This window comes from Histomonas meleagridis (assembly GCF_020186115.1).
Source record: "Histomonas meleagridis strain 2922-C6/04-10x chromosome Unknown scaffold_61, whole genome shotgun sequence".
In the NCBI taxonomy this organism is placed as follows: domain Eukaryota; phylum Parabasalia; order Tritrichomonadida; family Dientamoebidae; genus Histomonas; species Histomonas meleagridis.
In genome coordinates, this window is record NW_027150931.1 from 213,965 (window position 1) to 233,388 (window position 19,424).

The window sequence follows — 19,424 nt, forward strand, 5'->3', positions numbered from 1 at the left end:
ATACATTCACTAAATCAAACACATTAACTAAATCAAACACTTTCACCAAATCAAATATATTCACCAATTCTAATACGTTCACTAACTCAAATACATTCACTGGTTCACTTCCATATGACGCTGTGTATTCGTTCAGTTGGGTTACTTCTATAACAGTTTCGTTATCTAATTCGTATAGTATACAGCGTTCTTTTGTAACTAATACTGTTTCTGTTTTGTTTATTAATTCGAAACATATTTATGTAAATTCAAATGTTATTTTCTATGAATATACTGTTATTCAATTTTCGACGTATTATTTCGTTTATTCGAATTTCTTTACAATCGTATCACACAACGCTGATGAAAATGATAATCAAATTAGCAAATCATTGGTGATTGGAATTATTTGCGTTTCAGTTGCAGTTGTTTTAATCATTACAGGAATTGTAGTGTTTATGTTTAAGCGTAATAAAAATGTGAAGAAATCTTTAATAGAATCAAGCGCTGATATCAATGATGGAACTAAAGAAATGCAAATTGATGACGAAGTAAACAAAATGGTTCTGAATGATAACGATAATTGGATATGAATTTTTAAATTAATAAATGTTAAATTACTCGACTTAAGTAATGTTTTATATGAAAGACAATTTTTTTGTAAAGACATATTTTATTAAGTCATAAAATGGAAATTTTTTTCTTGACAATTGTTGAAAAAACGCAAATTAAAATATTTATTCATTACGTGAACTTTATTTCCGACATCCACTTATTTACTTCTATTTCATCTTCTTCTTCAGACATTTCGTCATGTTTATACATTGGCATTATTTCGATGCATTTCAATTCCAATAATTTCTGCCTTAATGCCAATGCAAACCCTACAAATGTATTAGGGAATGAAGAAGAACCACATCCTAAAATAACAAACTTTAAATTTGGTAATTCGCCATCAAAACTCAACAATTCGTTCCAAAATTTCTTTGCTGAATTTGGTGGCGCACCTCTTCCATAAGTCGACACACAAAATACAACATTATTCATTTCACATAAACTCAACACATTTAAGACACTCATATCAATTAGTTCAAATCCTAATTGATTTGCAATTTTTTCAGCAAAACTTTTCGATGTTCCATTTTTCGATGCGTAAACAACAACATTTTTTTGGGCAATTAATTTCTTATTATCATCTTCAATCTTATCTAATAAGTGTTCTGGTACTAAATCGATTTTCGGGGGAAGATTATTTGCATCTTTAAATAATCCCGGAATTATTTCCCCACATTTACACATCCCTTGTTTCATTAACACATTGGCAGTGTAGTGATCCCTTTCTATAAGTAATTTCCCGCATTTTGGACATTTCGTACTTCTGACACCAGGAGCACTAACGTTCCCCAAATATATGTAACGTATTCCAAACCGTTTCCCGATTTCAAATCCTTTTTGAAGAGTTTTCAATGGAGTCCTTCCGCGACCATGGAAATTATAGTCATCATGATACGCAGATAGGTGCCAAACAATGTTTTTATCAATAGATGATATGAATCGTGCACAATCTTCAAGTTCAGAATCACTGTCATTTTCTCCTGGAATGACTAATGTTGTTATCTCGGCATGTATGCCCATTGATACACAGCGCTGAATGGTTTTACAAACACCATCAAGATGTGCACCACATATTCGTTGATAAAATGGTTCACGAAATGATTTAAGATCAATGTTCACAGCATCGAGGTATGGAGCTAGATAATTTAGTGCTTCAACACTTTCAAAACCATTTGTAACATATATTGTATAAAGATTATTCATTTTGGCAAGTTTGAAAACTTGATAAGAAAACTCGGTGGAGATTGTAGGCTCATTGTAAGTGGAAGCTATTGACTTACAACCTGATTTAATTGCTGATTTAACCATATCTTCAGGTGTGTAATACCGTAAATTGCCAACATCGTTTTGTTTAAGGCATTTTACATCTTCAATATCAAGTTTCCACATACTTAGGCTAGAGTTTTGACAAAACTGACAACTAAAATTACAACCAACAGTACCATATGAATAAACTTTAGTACCAGGCAGAAAATGATAAAGAGGTTTTTTCTCAATAGGATCAATGTGAACAGTATAACGACCCCATACAGGTGAATAAGGTTTCCTATTTACATTTCCACGAGCTCTACAATGACCAAGTTTACCTGGAGGAATAACACATTTGTGCTGACAGCAAAGACATAAAATTTCGTTGTTTGGAAGTGGTTTAAATAATGGTGATTCTTCAAACGCTTGCATTTTAAGAAAGAAAATTTTAAGTTGCCACTTTTCAAAACACAAAAGTGCTATTGTGAAGTGATAAAAATTGCCGGGAAATAAACGTTTAAAATTTATCAAAAGTGACATTGCTTCGATTTTATGTTTGAATAGGTTTGTTTGAACATATTTATGTGAAATGCCAGGTCCCAGAGTTGATTACTTTTTTGATGAAGAGATTGGTAATTATTATTATGAGGCAGGTCATCCAATGAAACCAATAAGGGTTCGAATGACACATGCATTTATCCTTTCATATGGACTTTACAAACATATGAACATTTTTCGTCCAAACAGAGCTACACCTATTGAAATGATGCGTTTCCATTCTCCTGCTTACATAAAATTTCTTATGAACGCATCTCCAGAAAGTTTTTCAGAGAATAATCCAGAATATGTTCAATATGGTTTTGGTGATGATTGTCCAGCTTTCAATAATCTTTTCGAATATTGTCAGATTTCAGCAGGAGGATCAATTTCAGCGGCACAAAGACTTAATTATGGTTTATGTGATATTGCAATAAATTGGGCAGGTGGTCTTCACCATGCTCGCCGTGAAATGGCATCAGGTTTCTGTTATGTTGCAGATTGTGTTCTTGGAATCATGGAACTTCTTAAATACCATCCAAGAGTAATGTACATTGACATTGATATTCATCATGGAGATGGTGTTGAAGAAGCATTTTATAACAGCGATAGAGTTCTCACAGTTTCATTCCACAAGTATGGTAATGATTATTTTCCTGGCACAGGCCACGTCTACGACATCGGCACTTCACTGGGGAAATACTATGCAGTTAACGTTCCCCTCAGAGATGGAATTACAGACGATTCATATCTTAGTATTTTTAAGCCAGTAATTAAGCATCTTATGGACTGGTTTCGTCCATCCGCGGTAATGCTTCAATGTGGCGCTGATTCACTCGTAGGTGATCGCCTTGGAAACTTTAATCTTTCAACATATGGACATGGAGCATGTGTTGCATATGTTAAATCATTTGGTATTCCAATGCTTGTAGTTGGTGGCGGTGGATATACAAAAACAAGTGTTGCAAGATGTTGGACATATGAAACTTCAATTTTAGTTGGAGAAGAAATATCAAATGATCTTCCAGAAACAGATTATTATAACTTCTTTAGGCCTACATATAAATTACATCTTGTTCCAGATAAAAAGAAAAACATGAACACGCCTGATTATCTCGAAAATGTACAAATGCATGTGATAGAAAACATCAGACATTTGCCTGGATCACCATCAGTTCAAATGAATGAGCTACCTCCAAGAGAAGAGGTATTTAAGGCAATTAAAGGAAGGCCTTCAAGATCATTACCAATTAGCCATGGGTTAATGAGTCATATAAAAATCGAAGAGGAAAACGGGTTCGAAACCGAGTATTAATTTGTATTTAAAAATTTATGTGTAAATTCTATCGTTTTGTTTACATAGGAGAACGTTTATTACACGAAAAACGCCAACAAAATGTGGTTTCTCGCAAAATTGACTGACAGCAACGGATAATTATGAGAAATATATTCACTTTTAGAATAGTTGTAAACGGCCGTATGATTAATCTGCCCAGCAATGAACTTTGTTTTAGATTAAATGTGCTCATCTGCTCCAGTTTTGGTACATCAAGGAATTTTAATACCGAAATAATGCATCTGAAATTATTCAAAAATCCACAAGCAAAAAGATTTGATTTTGATTCCAACGAAAAATGTCTAAAGAACATTTTGAATAGAGTTATCAGAATTAATCAACGGTAATGATCGGTTCTGACAGAAAAAATTGAAGAGATTTTCGATATCGATACGATCATCTGTAAAAAGGGGATTTACAAATTGAAAAATTGAGAACAGAATTAACTGAAACATTATTTTGGAGAATAAAATTTGGTACGAAATTCACCTCAATCAAGATAAATATAAGGAAAACAACAACATAATAAGAGCAAGAAAGATAAAAACAATTGAAGCTATCAAAAATATTTTGATATAGTTTGACATTGAAGAGAATCTATCGAAAAAACGAAAAAGAAATCCTAAAAAATTTAAATATAATGTGTAAGCAAATCATTTATATTGCTTTTAGGCCAAGAAAAAATCTGTATTTGAAGATAGAAACAAAATGAAAAATTTCCAACAACTAAAATTGCAATCCAATTTTAACGGTTATTATATATAAAAAGTACCTTTATTCGTTGTTAAAAATAGTCGGAATTTGAATGTTTTATGTAACGTGTTTTCAGATCTTGTAGAAATGGGGTGCGGGATTGGCTCGGTCCAACCACATCATCCTCGCGTCAGCCAGGGCTCATCACGGCAAGGTGCACAATCCCCCAATTCATCAGACTTTCCAGTTAAGTTTTTTAGCGAAATTGTAAATCATGTTAGGTCGATTGCTGCTCTTCCCAATATGATGCCAGTTGTTTGCTTTTCTACTAATTCTTTCCCTATTGTTACATGTTTTCTTCACATTAATGATTCAACGCCAATTGATTCAGAGATCCAACTACCAATTGTTGCTGCTTCAGTCTATGGTCGAGGTCGCGTTATCTGTTTTTCTCAAATCCAATTTCTCACGACAAAATATATGCGCGTTGGTGATACTCGACAATTCGTATCAAATTGCATAAACTGGATAACCTATGGCCAGAACACAATGACCCCCGTTCTTGGTATCGGATTCACCAAACAACAAAAACATAACATAACACATGCACTCAAAGAAATCGGAATTTTTATTGAATACGGCTCTTTCAAGGTGAACTTCACCAGCTATAAGGCGATTTTGATTCCTTCAGATATTGTGTTAGACGATCAAAAGATCGAACAACTTGTCGAATTTGTTGGAGAAGCTGGTAGAGGTCTTGCAATCTTTTATAACCATACAGAATACAGTTCATTTTCTCTTCCAATCAATGATCTACTTTCCAAATTTTCACTTTCATATACTTTTTGTTTGTTAAATGAAGATGTAGAGGTCTCAGAAAACATACAGGTACCTTCTTCATATGTATACATAAGGGATTCAAATTTTGTAACATTACTTGATAATTTCAAAAATTTGATTAAACAACCAAATATAAACACAGTTGCATTGGATGATATAGTTACTGTTTTGCGTTGTTACATAATGGTTTGTAATGACAATTATTCAAAGGAGTTAAGTGATTTAACAGATTGCGCATGGGAATTCCTTCATCGAACTAATTACCATGCAGAAAATGGTATATGCCCAGAAGAAGTTCATGGAATAGTTGTAGTATTATTAATGTATCTTTATACAATTCTTCCAGTTAATCTTGTAAAGCCAATACCAGAACATGTTGATTTCCCTGGTAAAACAGGAGACGTAGAACTATCAGATTTCCAAAAAACCTTTAAATTGCAGAGAGATGAATGGATATCAACTGGACTTTGGTTACCTGCTGGAGTACCTGCTACAGTTATATGCGAACCTATCATTCAAGGCGCTCACGTGCAGATTGGATCGCAGCATGAGTCGCTTTTAACAAAACCTGGCCCTTGGAAACGTTGGCCTTCAATCATATCAGTGAGTCTCCTCGCCGAAAAGTGCACAAAAGTTATATCGGCTTTTGGCGGCATCGTTTATGTCGGTTACGCACCAACAAATCCTATTCAAACAGAAACGCTGACGATAGACTTAACGTTCCACAACTTTTGTGAACATCCGATAGCAGATTATAAAGATCCTTCGATATGGGAACGAACTAAAAATATCCAAGTACCTTGGGGTGAGATAGTTGCTAAGGATATTACCTTTACTGTACCAACTTCAAAGATGTTAGAGTTAGATAATTTCGATAAGATCTTTGAAAAGTTTAATATTATCATACAAGAAGTTACTAACTATATAGGCTATTCTCCACCCAAACCATACAGAATTGTTTTTGATATCGAGCTTCCGGAAGATTGTCCATCATGTGGATATCCATTAGCTTTTGATTTACAAGACATTGATAATATATTATCTAACTTTGACTCTCCTACTACACAGCTCTTTACTGCTGTTACTATGTTAACAGTTGTGTCAATTCTCGAAGATTGTTTTGATCATGTAACAGAAACTGCAATTGCTACATTAGCAGCATCAGTTGTCTTCCAAAAGCTTTTTCCTGGATTTGATCCACTAGAATTTGCTGGAATTAGTTTGCCAACATTATTTCATGAGCTTTGGGAAATCCATAATTTCGATCAAACGATCATCCCAAAGACTCTTGCGAAGTTTCAAGACCCTACGCATCCAATTTCAGATGTTCCTGAAGATATGTGGATATCATTTGTTCGCGAGATCTGTCACATTGGGGGTCGGAACTTCACAAAACTACTGGAAAGAGCACGGCCTATACCATTAAATATATCAATATCACTCCAAGGATTGCCTACATATAAGTTTGGAAGTGAATGCGGGGACCATTCGTTTAGTATTGGTGAATGATTATTTTGTTTGTTTGTGTGAATTAATAAATTGTTTATTTAATGTAAATTGTTTGATGATTTTTTTAAAAATTCGAAAATTTTTATGATGATTAATCTCAATTTTTGTTTGCTTTTTGCTTCATTTTTGAACTCGAATGTCATTTTTGATGTGCTCTTTTAAAGCGTGACCAATGATTATGCAAATTAAATGTTGACTAAATTTTCAGAAATTGCTTATGTTTAGCGATAGGGTATTTATTTAAATAAATATTCTGGTTTATTTGAATTTTATGGATTGAAGTAAAACAATAAAAGAGAGATGTCAATATTTTTTTTGTTCAAAAATTTTTCATGGGTTCATCAAAAAACATAAAAATTTGGAAACACTAAACTAGTTTTAATTACGTTCACCACGAATTCTTTGTGCAAGTTGAACATCACGTTCCATAATTGTAACACGATTTGCATGAATGGCGCAAAGATTTGTATCTTCAAAGAGACCAACAAGGTAAGCTTCAGATGCTTCTTGAAGAGCTGCAATTGCTGATGATTGGAAACGAAGATCACCGCGGAATCCAGAAGCGATTTCACGAACAAGACGTTGGAATGGAAGCTTACGGATTAAAAGATCTGTGCTCTTTTGGTATTTACGAATTTCACGAAGGGCAACTGTACCTGGTCTGAAACGATGTTGCTTCTTAGCACCTTGTGAATCAACAACTGGTGTTGATTTACGAGCTGCCTTAGCACCGAGTGACTTACGTGGAGTCTTACCACCAGTAGATTTACGAGCTGTTTGTTTTGTACGAGCCATAAAAAATAATGAAGTGAAAATGGCGGTTTTTTCCTTTAAAAAAATGTCGTTTTAATCCCCGAAATTCAAACAATACCCTAACACATTGTCACTTTTTTCATTTGTGGCTAAATTGTATCAAGCAATGAGAAAAGGACAACTTCGGATGCCTTTCTCTGATAGAATCGGATAAAAATTTATTATTAAAATGCATCTAACAAAGGTTATCCCAAAATTGTTAAATTGCTTGAAAATTGAGAGCTAACTGAAAATATTTAACAGAAATACAAACAAAATACATATAAATAGGGGATAGTGTGTGTTATTGTTCGTATCAATCAAGCATATATTATAACTTTGTGTTGAGAAAATACCTGTCAAAATCAAAAAATTTATATACATTGTTATTTACATTTCTTACACATATAATGCATATTGAATACTTCTAAGTTATTTAAAAAAATATTAAAATTTATAATTGTGTGTGAGAGAAACAGAAGGCATCATTTTGATATAAGGTTCGAGGAAGTTATTTTTCAATTCTTCATCACTTAATGAACATGATAGGAAAAGTGACAACGGTACCCTTTCTTGAAGAACGTTTATTTATGCAAGAAGCAAAAGAAGAACAACAAAACTCATCTGAATTAAATTTAATCACAAACAGTGTTGAGCCAGACAGAAACACCGATAACTCTGGCCGTTTTTTATCACTCAAAGTTTCACTTCTTTTAGCATATTTAGTACCAATCCTATTTGATTTTTATCCTTCTATCAAAGTTTTCTTAACATTATTATTTTCCACCATTGAAATTTGGTTTTGCAAAAATGTTGACGGCCTTAATCTTGTAGGTATGCGTTGGTATCATGATACATCTTCAGGAGAACCCAAATGGATTTTCTATTCACGTCCAGACCCATACGTTCCAGAAGCCTATAAGTCTAATATATTTTGGGGCGGTCTTTTTGGAATTATTGTTGTATGGTTTATCATATTTATATGGTCCATTTTTTCATTCAGTTGGTTTGATACATTTATTTGTGCCTGCATTATCGGCGTGGAGTCTTTAAACCTTATTTGCTTTCTCAAATGTAGATCTGAATCTTCTCGACAAGCAGATGAAGTTGTTCGCTCTGTTCTTCTTGGTGAAATGTTTGATAGTGACGACCTTAGTGATCATGATGAAAACCAGAAAAAACAAGATGAGCCTAATGTTGGTACAGAGGAAACTCAAAATAATACAGAAACCACGCAAACGTAACTTATGTTTCATGATAAAGTAATGTGTTTTTGTAAATCATAACATTTTATTATGTATAAATTTTTATTAGATGAAATACTTCATATTATTAAATGTTATTTTCTTAATTTCTATTTGAAATACAATAAAATATTCATATTATAATTGATTATATTTTAGATAAATGTTAATCCAGTCTGAAACACAGATGACATCGAGCAACCATTAAACTCCTACACAATGAAATTAAAGATGCAATTAAAAATCAGATAAATCATTGATTGAATTTAAAAAGATAAAAAATTTAAAGAATTTTTACTTTTGGAGTCCTCTGAGGAGATTGATGAACTTAGTTGAGTTTGTCATTATTCCATGGCACGGTAGCACTTCAGCTTCGTTGGAAAAGTCGAAAAGTTTTGTTTCGTCCACATCCAACGAAGAAAACCTTTCGATATGAATGTTTTCGTTGAATGAGAACAAATTAATTTTGTTTTTATTATCATTCCCCAACTCATTTGACAAATTTTTGAATCTAGAAAACATTGTATTTGATGATAAAAGTCCGATTTTCAACTTATCGAAATAACTAATTTTATCATTATTTTTTCCACTGAACAATAATTTCATTTTATTTGAAGCTTTAGCTCTTTTCCAATATTCGATTTCATCAACTTCTAAAAATCCATTTAATGCACATTCTAAAACAAGATTTACAACTTCTTCTTCGATCTCTATCGTCTTCAAAAATTTAACGGTTATTTTAATCAATTCCCTATCGTTTGTTTGTAAAACTGCTTTTGCTATTGAAATTTTGAGTTTTTTATCCACTTTTGAATTATACAAAAATTCAAATAATTTCAAGTATGTTTCTTTGTTCTTTTCAATACAGCATTCAATAATTGAGGAAATGAATTCGTTAACACTTATCGGCTCTGTTAAAATTTTAGATAAAAATTGATTTGGATAAATATAATAAAATAATTTATTTTCGTTTGGATTCTTTGGCTCAAATTGATCCAAGAAATAATCCAACGAAGAGTTAACATTATCAGGCAAAGGAATTTCATTAATCGGTACACAAATTTGTTTTTTCAACGTATCGAAATAATTTTTATTGAAGTTCTTATTGATATAATGTAAAATATATTTAATAACATATAAATCATTTCTATTAAATAACAATGACAATGTAATAATAGCTAATTTCGGGTTAATTAAAGATAAAATTTTATTTAATATTGCTACGTGATAAATATTTTTAATTTTCTTCATTAACACATTTAAAAACGCTGATTTAATTGGCGCGAGTTTATATATTAATTCCCATAAATCAATTGATATATTACCTTGATCCAACAAACATTCTAGAAAAGAATAATTTGAATTTGCAAAGAATAATGGGAATATTTTAATAATAACATTATATTGTATAATATAATTTGGAGTCTTAAAAGTAAATGAGTTAATATTATAATCCAAAAATGGTAAATACAATTCGATTAAATGATTCGCTACAAAATAACTTAACATTGGATGAGACAAAATCGAAAACAATGCAGTCGTAATCAATTGCTTATTATTTTTGAGTAAATCAATTTGTTTTTTATCTAAATCAGGATAAGAAGGTATTATCGAACTTATGAAATTAGATAATAAAGTCGATTGTAAAGATGATGAAAAGTTTCCATCTTTTTCGAGAAGTTTCGTATAAAACAAAATATGTGTTGCATGTGAGAAATTACATCCTTGGAATATCTTTAAGAAAAATGCGCGTGATGTCCAATTGTTTTGTATCAATATATTATATGCTTCTTTAATCGAAACCATATTTAAGAATGTGAGTTTACATTTATCATTACGATATGCTGCCATATGAATTTTAAAGATATATTTCGATTGTGATTCCATTAACATTGAACTTTCAGATAAGTTATGTACAATGTTAAAGAACTCAGTTGCTTCATTATTCCATGATTGTAAATATGGTAATAAAATCGATAATATATTTAAGAATTGTATTGATATTTGTGTTTCATTAATAACTAATGAATCTTTATACGTATACAATATTGATATCGATTTATTAATTTCTTTTTGTTCAAATTTATCAGTGGTTTGAACAAAATGATATAATATATTTATAACATGTTCATTATTGATTTCAAACTTATTAATAGCTTCTTTAAATGCATCTAAAAACATTTCACGTGGTTTATGATTCTTATTATCAGATGATTTAATAAATGAAGCGATTTGTCCAAATGTATCAAATTTATATATAATTGGCATTTGTAAATATTGAATAAAATTGGTATCATTTCGAACTACAGATATGATAAATGGTATTAATGGATAATCAGTAACTTGTTTTGACATTGTTTGTGCTGTTTCCATGAATTTATCATCAGTACATCTTAAGATAGATAATAACACTCGAATTAACTTTAGAAAATTAAATTGATATATATCATTTGAATTAATTTCGCTTGGCTTTGATTGCTCAACTATTTTATCTTTGTTATTTAAAAATATCTTAAATAATGGAATATATTTATTTTTGGTTTTGTTTCCATTGTTTTCTTCATTTATTTGCCATAATATCATATTTCTTCTTAATATTTCATTGGAGTTAATTTGGATTTGTTTGGTATCTTCGCGTAATAAATAAAATAATCCAATGATATCAATTGTTAAAAAGTTTAATGTAATTGTTGATATATTTGTTTCAGATTTTTTAGTAGTACAATTTAAGACTAACGATTTCATTAATATATGAAGTAAATTAAAGATTCGATCACCAGATAAATTATCAAAATAAAACAACAAGTTTTGTGATATTGAATTTATGGTTTTAACTATTAAATCATTGGAATTCTTGAAAAATGTTCGAATTACTTGAATCGATACTCCATTTTCAGATAAATCATAAATCACTGGCAAAAAATATGGAAATGTTTCAGCATTTAAATGTGGTAATGCATAGCGTACAAGCTTCTTTTCGATAGCATAACGTAATAATTCATTTCTAAAATTGTTTGGTAAGTTTTTAACTAATAATAATGGATATGGATAACTTGAACTTAATAATTGATGGAACTGATCAAATGATTTATCTTTCATTATTTCTTCCACAATCGATATGTTCTCATAATGCAAAGGAATAGATCCGATAATTTCTTCAAAATCTTCGATTTTAACATTCTTTCTAATTAATTCGAGAGTTATTAATAAAGTGGAGTTCGTTAAGTATTGGACAGTAACGGTCTCCTTGAGAACTTGGATACGTTTATTGTTGACTTTGCCAATTTTGATAGAAACCGCTAAAATGAGGAGACTGATGTGGATGTCAGAATGCGTTTTTCCGAAATTTGAAAAGTCTTTATAATGTGATTTGAGTGCAGCTTTTGTCTCTTTAGTGATTTTACCTTTGTAGCCAAAAAGAACATCAATAAAAACACCAATATATGGATATAAATCTCCAATATTACTTTTCTTTAACTTGATAATATTATCGGCCATGACGGAAATAAGCTTATGAAAAAGATCAGGACTATTGTTATAGTTTAATTTGGGGAAAATAAAAATTTGAACATTAACATCTTTGATCGTTTCAAAAATAAAGTTCATAACAATATCAGGACTCTTTGGAAGAACAAGCTTTAATGCTTCGAGAAGATATTTTGTAGCTGATGGTTCTAATGGAATTGTATCATATAAAAATTTCAAAAAAACTTTTAATGATTTCAAGTCACCTTGCTGATACTTTATTAGGCGTATAATGAAGAGGTGGCAAAAATGTAAAGTTGTTGGTAAATAATCAGGTCCTGCATTTCCTGAAATTATTTGTTCAAAAATTTTAGGAGAAGGTGAAGGCGTTAAAATGCCATACTTAACTCTGTTCGTAAACATTGCGTATCTAAAGTAAAAATCACGACAAATTGGTTTTGTAAAATCTGTAATTTGATAACACCTAGAAAATGTGAAAGGATTATATTCTCCCAGGATTGAAACATCGTTTTCATAGGTAATATTGTCTTTTACTTTTGGCATATAAATATTTTTGATAACTTGGTTTGAAACTTGTAAATCTGATACATTACTTTCCGATAATGACTTAAGTTTTAATGTAAGTTTTCCACCCTTTATTAAAGTTTCAATTTTTATATCTTCTTGTAATTGATTATTATTAAAAAACATTTTTAATGAATTTGGATCTTTCTTTGTTTTGTACCCCATATATCTGATTACATTTTTTACTGTTGAAATTTTTGGAACAGTTATGTCGAATGTTTCGCCGCCATATTGAACGTCAATTTCCATTCCTGAAAACAGGCAATGTCACTTTTCGACAAAAATCTTTCAATCGAACAATACAAAAATTTCAATATGCCAAAAGAATTTCAAAAATTTCTTAAGAGAAAAAAAATCGGCAGTATCGGTTTCACTTTTTGAACGCAATCGAAAAGTGCTGCTAGTATGCATCTAAAGCAAACGATTTAGCACAAAAGTGGTATTTTAAATGGAATCAAGCAAAAAATTAGATTTACATATGCAATTATTATCACACATATGAAAAATATTGATAAATATTTGGATTTTCTTAAAGAAATCAAAAAACTAGAAATGAGCATTCAAAAAGAAATTGATATTTTTGATTTATGGGAACATTTTTTTGTTGGTGAAAATACACAAGAATTATATTATCTTCTTACTAAAATGATTGATTATAATTTACTTGATAAAAAAGTCATAAAAAATATAAAAAATTCGATTGCTTCTAAAATATATTTTATACAATACATGCCAAATGAAACAATTTAAGAATTAGGTGTTGATGAACTAAATTATGAAGAACTTTCAAAAAATGAATGGGCACTTCATAAGAAATTAATTAAAGAAGGACATAAACCAAATGAAATTGTAAAAATAATTCGAAATGATGAAATAGAAAAACTTTAAGAAATATCATCACAAATAAATTTTGATTTTAATCAATTCATTGAGCCATCACTTTATGAAAGATGTTCATTTATTAATCAAAATGTTACATTAATTGATTATGCAGCATTTTTTTCTTCAGTTAAATGTTTTAAATATTTACTTATGAATGGTGCTAATGTAGAAGGCACAGGCAAGAATACAGTTGCATGTGGAAAAGAAGAAATTATTCATTTATGTGAACAAAATCATTGGTCATTTAAAGATGCATATGAAACAGCAATAGAATTTCATCAAAATGATATCTTTAAATATATTTATAAAAATGAATTAGAAAAACTACAATCAATACCGAAAATGTCTGAAGATAAAGCAAATGATTTGGCAAGTTTTTATATTAAAAAAGATAATTATGATATTCTAAAATATTTTGAAGATAAAGAAATTTATGTTAATGTTGATGTTATAAATGAATCAGCACGAAATTAAAACTTATATCTCGTTAAATATTTCCTTCAAAATAATAAAATTCCATAAAATATTTTACCATTTGCTTCAAAATCACGAAATATTGAACTTATGAAATATATTTTAGAACAAAAAGAAATTGATCTAAATGCAAAAAAAATTTATTTTAATAATTTGATATATGTTAAAATGATTTGATATATGTTTTAATAATTTGAAACAGCACTTCATATAGCAGTTAGAAATAATAATATAGAAATCGTAAAATTACTTTTAGATAAAGGAATTGATGTTAATACAAAAAATATTTATTTGAATAATTTAGAATATGTTTTAATAATTTAAAATATGCTTTAACAATATTTAACATCAATTCAAATTGCACAACAAAAAGGTTATAGAGAAATAGTAAAATTTACTATATAAAAATTTATAATTCAAAGTCTTCTTCTACAAACGTCGGGTCTTCATTTTCAATAAGAAATGGAAACGAAGCATATATTTTATAAAATGATCAAAATCAACACGAAGATCAAATGTTCGCAGAAAACAACACAAAGAAAACTATCAAAACAAAAGATGATATAAAACATATAACATATGAAACCCATCAAAATCACAATATACATATAACATATATACATATAGCAAATAAATTCACAAAGCAAAATGGAAATATGAAAAGCTTTTAGCAAATAAATGACATTGATTTACTTAAAAGAAGTAAATGTTAGTTGAGAAACAAATTTATTTAAAAATGTTCATCTTCATTTACAAATACATATTTTTTCTTAAAATGTCTTAAAGTTGATTCTATCTCAGATAGCTCTTGTCGCAATTGTCTCTCGTTTCTAAGTAATTGAGGACTTTCGATTCTTAAAGGTGCTTTAGCTAATGTTGCCTCAATTTCTTGCTTTCTTTGCTGAAGAGAAAGAACAGCTTCTTGTTTTTCTTCATCTGATAATAGCCGCATTCCTTTCGGACATTTTACATCTGGAGGAGGTGCATTTTTTGCTTTTATTTCATCTTTTCTTTGTTCAAGATATTTGGGAATTTCTCCAGGTGCATGCTTAGAGTTTACGATTCTTTCTTTCATTCCTTTGGGCTTATCTGGTTTTGCTCGACTTTTTTGTTGTGATGCTGATTGGATATTTCGTTGAACAAAATTGATTCGTGGTTCATTTTTTGTTGGCTTTTTACCCATGCCAAGCCTGGGCCCTTTTTCTAGTGTTTCATTTTGAGGAGAGTTTGGTTGAGTATTAATTGTTTGATATGATGAATTCTCACGAGGAGTTTTAATTGTTTGTCTTTGTGGGATTTTTTTGATAGTGCTTTTGATACCATTTGATTTTAATTCTTTTCGATATCGAAGTTTTGCTTCCATTAGATTTGAATTAAGCAAAATTTTAGGACGTTTAAGGCTTTTGGGTAATCCTCAAAGCAAACAATTTATGTCCACCATGATTATAATGGAATCAAAAACCTTATATAAGGAACTACAATTAAAACTTAGCGATAATATAATAAGATTATTTTTCTGATAATTAATTATTAAATATTTTATGAAATATGAAAACATTTATTCAAAAGTATATCAACAAAAATATAGCTACAGATTTGGTTAGAGCCTACAAAGGAAGATTTTATTTATTATTGATATAAATTTAATTCAGTGTTGAACAAATTTTCTAAAGGATCTGAAAAGAATAATGAAGAATCATCCCCAGAGCAGCTTGGGAATGACTCAAAAATTATTTCTTCTTCTTGTTTTTTGAGATTCTTTTTCAGATGGCTATTGAACCTGTTCTTAATTCCGTTATTGGTTCTTCTGTTTTGAAAAAACTTTGCAATCAAAGCCCAGTTTGGTCCATGCTCTTTGTATAATTCTATTATTAAATTATCTTCCTCTTGAGACCAAGGTTCCTTTGATAATCCAGGTGCCAAATAATGCTGATACCTTTCTCTGCACTGCCTACAAGATTTCCCGGGAACATGCTTTGCAATTTCGTTCCAATTTGGATACTTTTGATCTCCAACCAAATTGAAAATAATCTCATCTTCCTCTGGAGAAAATTTTTGTTTTGCAGACTTTCGCTTCTTTTCTATCCGAAGCTTTCCGTTCACGATGACCAAGTCTAGTGAGTTTAATCCTTTCAGCATAGTGTATTTTGTGATCAGTTAAGAATTTTTTTTTGTTGCTTTAACAAGTCATCCGGCCAAGAAATTGATAAGAAATATGTGGGAAACATATCACATTTGTCGTTCAATTAAAAAAATCGAAATTAATTTGAATACTTTTTCTGTGAATAGAAAAAAATTCTATATCAATACAAATTTGAATTACGAAATATGTTAAAAAGTATTGGGATTTTTATTTCGTTTTCTGTTGGAAAACGATCATTTTCCGTGAAATTTTTTATAAGTGGCCGTGGCTGTGAAAAAAAACTTTTTGAATATTAACGTATCATTGAACCAAAATTTGGCCACAGTCAATCTTTTCACATCGTTTTTCATTTTTTCATTTCTGATAAATTCATCAAACATTTTTTCTTTAATTACACCTAAAATTGTGTTTCTCTAACAAATAAATTGAAAAATCATTGTTTTAAGTTGATTTTGTCACGATAAAACTAAAAAAGGAAAAAAATTTTGGAATCGATAGAAAAATTGCATTGAAATCAATAGAAAAATTCAATAACTAAAATTTTAATTCTCTCAAAAATTCTTATCATTACATTTAAAATTCAATTGTACACAAAACTATTGTTTCAAAAAATAATTACATTTATTTATATAAATAAAAATGAATCATCATTCACAATATAAGGAACAAGGTCAGAACCAAACAAATTCATTAAATTCCTGTACTGTTCTAATGATGCGCCGATAATTGGCAACTTACCTGATGCAGCCATTTTATATGTATCTGAGTAAAGGCAAAATCCGGTCGACTTTAAAATCAAATGGTAAAACATTACACATAAATTTTGTTTTTGTATGTCCAAATCTTTGGTCTCATTTTCTAGGTTTGAAAGAATCATTTGAAGCTTAGGAAGAACATAATTCGAAATCGAATCAATTCCGAAGTAAAAGAGACCGTTTAAGGCTCCATACTTTTCTGGAAGTTTTCGCTTTTGGCTGAAGAGAACATATAAAAGCTGAGCGGTGAGCTTGGGCTGAACAAACGTATATGCATGTCTGAAGGAGAAATCAATAAGAGCTTTTAACAAATCTGCCGAATATTCTCTTTGGAGTAAAAACTCACAGAAGTTGCTCGACCCAATAGAAGAACTAAGGAGGCTGGTGAGTGCCAACGTGATAAAGTGGGGTAAATAGACATCAAAAAATCGAAGATTCCGATTCGATACCATCGTCCTTGCAACACTAATGGATGTATATATTTCCCCGTAAACATGAGGGTTGTCCCGCTGTAAGGTAAAGCAAAACCGTAAATAATAAGGAAGGAGAGATTGAATGGAAGGAGACATTTGTAAATCGTAAAGACGAGATTCCTTCTTAACAGGATCGCTGTCAATAAGGTACTCACGAATTTGCTTGTAGTATAATTGTAATTCATATGAAATTAAATGTGTTGAAGATATTTCAAGGTCAGAATCTGTTTTTTGAACTTGTTGATTCAACTGAAGCATAGTTGTTGATTCTTGTGCCATTGGAGCTTCGCTTTTGCTTCTTGAGATCAACGGTTTTCCATTAATCATTAACCATTGTATATCAAACGAAATATCCCATGGATAAGGTGCTGCCTCAAATCTTGCATAAGCATCTACTGGTCTTTGTTCATCTGAATAAAAGAGAATATCTAAAGCTGATATTGTTCCAGCACTTAATAATTGAAGTTGTTTCTGATTTGAATATCCAAAGAGTGGCTCCATACTGTTTGATTGTAGTGAATCATTTATGTCAGATATTTTTAGTCTTTTTCTTTTACATGTCGACATAATTTGAAGTGAATCACTTAATATTTTTATAATTTCTTTCTGTGTATGGTTTGAAAGATCTGATAGAATGGTTTCTTTTATATGAGTAATGCCAAGAGATTCAGCAATAGATGAAATTGTAGCACGAATCGCTTGAGACATTTGTGTATAAACAAAAAAGTGACATGCGTCAGAAAAGAACCAAAAAAGTGCCAATAAATGGAATTTGTTGATACACCGCAATTTTTCCTCCCTTCTCAAAATGGGAAAATACATTACCGTGATTTTAGAAGAGAAAACGCACCAGTTGTTTGCTTGTTACCAGGATTTACAATGCCTTCAAATCTTTATTGTCCATTAGCAAATGAATTAATGAATAATGGATTTTCTGTTTTGGTTATTGACTATTGGGGAAGGGGATTTAGTGAACACCCAAATGATGGAAATTTTGGATTATCTTCATATATCACAGAAGTTTTATCCCTACTTAGCTACCTACAAGTTAAAAAATGTCACTTAATTGGCTTTTCTTATGGTGCAGTTGTTGCAGCAGGATTAGTTTCAAAATCCCCAGAATTAATTGATAAGATGATTTTTATTTCACCCTTATTTTCAAGCAACTCTCCATCTCCTCTTCAAAAATTTACGCTTGGGACACGGTTTTTAGGTCCTCTTGTTTTGAAGTTTACATATTCATTAACTATTCCTGAACAAATTTCACAACAATTTTACTCTCCGACAAGCTGTGAGGAAATTGTAAAGTCTGTTGCTAATGTTTGTATGAAACAATTCCAAACAAGTTGGTCTAACACATGTGCAATTTCGAAATCGATTGCATCTTATGACCAAAATGAAATCGACCAAACAATTACTGTTCTTGCAAATGTCAACAAACGAATGATGGTAATTCTTGGCGATCATGATAACCTTATGGATATTGATGATTCAAAGGATTGGTGGTCAAAATGGGTTCCAAACTCTGAAATAGCTATATCTGAAGAGAGCGGACATTTGTTATTCTTGGAAAAGCAAAAAGAAACAATCGATAAGATCTTGCCATTCCTTAATGCATAATTTTATAAAAATTTCTTATAACTATAAATAAATGATCATAAGTAAATATTACGTAATACTAATGCATTTTTGACTGCGTAGTTTCACATAAAAAAATGATCAACTTCATTGTAATGTATTTCATCAATTGGTTTAACTTCTTATTAATGTTTTGCCATTTATTTTAATTTATCAGCTTTAAATAAACCAAAGTATATTGCATATTTAGCTAATTAATTTAGGTTTATTCTTCAT

General features: G+C 30.3%; 8 protein-coding genes across 8 annotated transcripts; 4 read left to right on the top strand and 4 right to left on the bottom strand.

Moving 5' to 3' along the window:
- Positions 1-723: 723 nt before the first annotated feature.
- GO595_010102 (AmmeMemoRadiSam system radical SAM enzyme) lies at positions 724-2,274 on the bottom strand (the record flags this gene model as incomplete). Its single annotated transcript, XM_067912744.1, has 1 exon — positions 724-2,274. One exon carries the CDS (start codon positions 2,272-2,274, stop codon positions 724-726), a length of 1,551 nt encoding a protein of 516 aa, XP_067768840.1.
- A 157-nt stretch (positions 2,275-2,431) lies between these two features.
- GO595_010103 (histone deacetylase Rpd3) lies at positions 2,432-3,694 on the top strand (the record flags this gene model as incomplete). The annotated part of the gene is made up of 1 exon (XM_067912745.1): positions 2,432-3,694. One exon carries the CDS (start codon positions 2,432-2,434, stop codon positions 3,692-3,694), a length of 1,263 nt encoding a protein of 420 aa, XP_067768841.1.
- Positions 3,695-4,555: 861 nt separating this feature from the next.
- Positions 4,556-6,757, top strand: GO595_010104 (uncharacterized protein; the record flags this gene model as incomplete). The annotated part of the gene is made up of 1 exon (XM_067912746.1): positions 4,556-6,757. The coding sequence occupies one exon, from the start codon at positions 4,556-4,558 to the stop codon at positions 6,755-6,757; it is 2,202 nt and encodes a 733-aa protein (XP_067768842.1).
- A 378-nt stretch (positions 6,758-7,135) lies between these two features.
- Positions 7,136-7,552, bottom strand: GO595_010105 (histone H3.2; the record flags this gene model as incomplete). Its single annotated transcript, XM_067912748.1, has 1 exon — positions 7,136-7,552. The coding sequence occupies one exon, from the start codon at positions 7,550-7,552 to the stop codon at positions 7,136-7,138; it is 417 nt and encodes a 138-aa protein (XP_067768843.1).
- A 587-nt stretch (positions 7,553-8,139) lies between these two features.
- On the top strand, positions 8,140-8,793 carry GO595_010106 (putative ribose-phosphate pyrophosphokinase; the record flags this gene model as incomplete). Its single annotated transcript, XM_067912749.1, has 1 exon — positions 8,140-8,793. One exon carries the CDS (start codon positions 8,140-8,142, stop codon positions 8,791-8,793), a length of 654 nt encoding a protein of 217 aa, XP_067768844.1.
- A 6,136-nt stretch (positions 8,794-14,929) lies between these two features.
- Positions 14,930-15,382, bottom strand: GO595_010107 (enkurin domain-containing protein 1; the record flags this gene model as incomplete). The annotated part of the gene is made up of 1 exon (XM_067912750.1): positions 14,930-15,382. One exon carries the CDS (start codon positions 15,380-15,382, stop codon positions 14,930-14,932), a length of 453 nt encoding a protein of 150 aa, XP_067768845.1.
- Positions 15,383-16,967: 1,585 nt separating this feature from the next.
- GO595_010108 (transcription initiation factor TFIID subunit 6-like) lies at positions 16,968-18,071 on the bottom strand (the record flags this gene model as incomplete). Its single annotated transcript, XM_067912751.1, has 1 exon — positions 16,968-18,071. The coding sequence occupies one exon, from the start codon at positions 18,069-18,071 to the stop codon at positions 16,968-16,970; it is 1,104 nt and encodes a 367-aa protein (XP_067768846.1).
- Positions 18,072-18,335: 264 nt separating this feature from the next.
- GO595_010109 (alpha/beta hydrolase) lies at positions 18,336-19,190 on the top strand (the record flags this gene model as incomplete). Its single annotated transcript, XM_067912752.1, has 1 exon — positions 18,336-19,190. The coding sequence occupies one exon, from the start codon at positions 18,336-18,338 to the stop codon at positions 19,188-19,190; it is 855 nt and encodes a 284-aa protein (XP_067768847.1).
- Between the last annotated feature and the right edge of the window lie 234 nt (positions 19,191-19,424).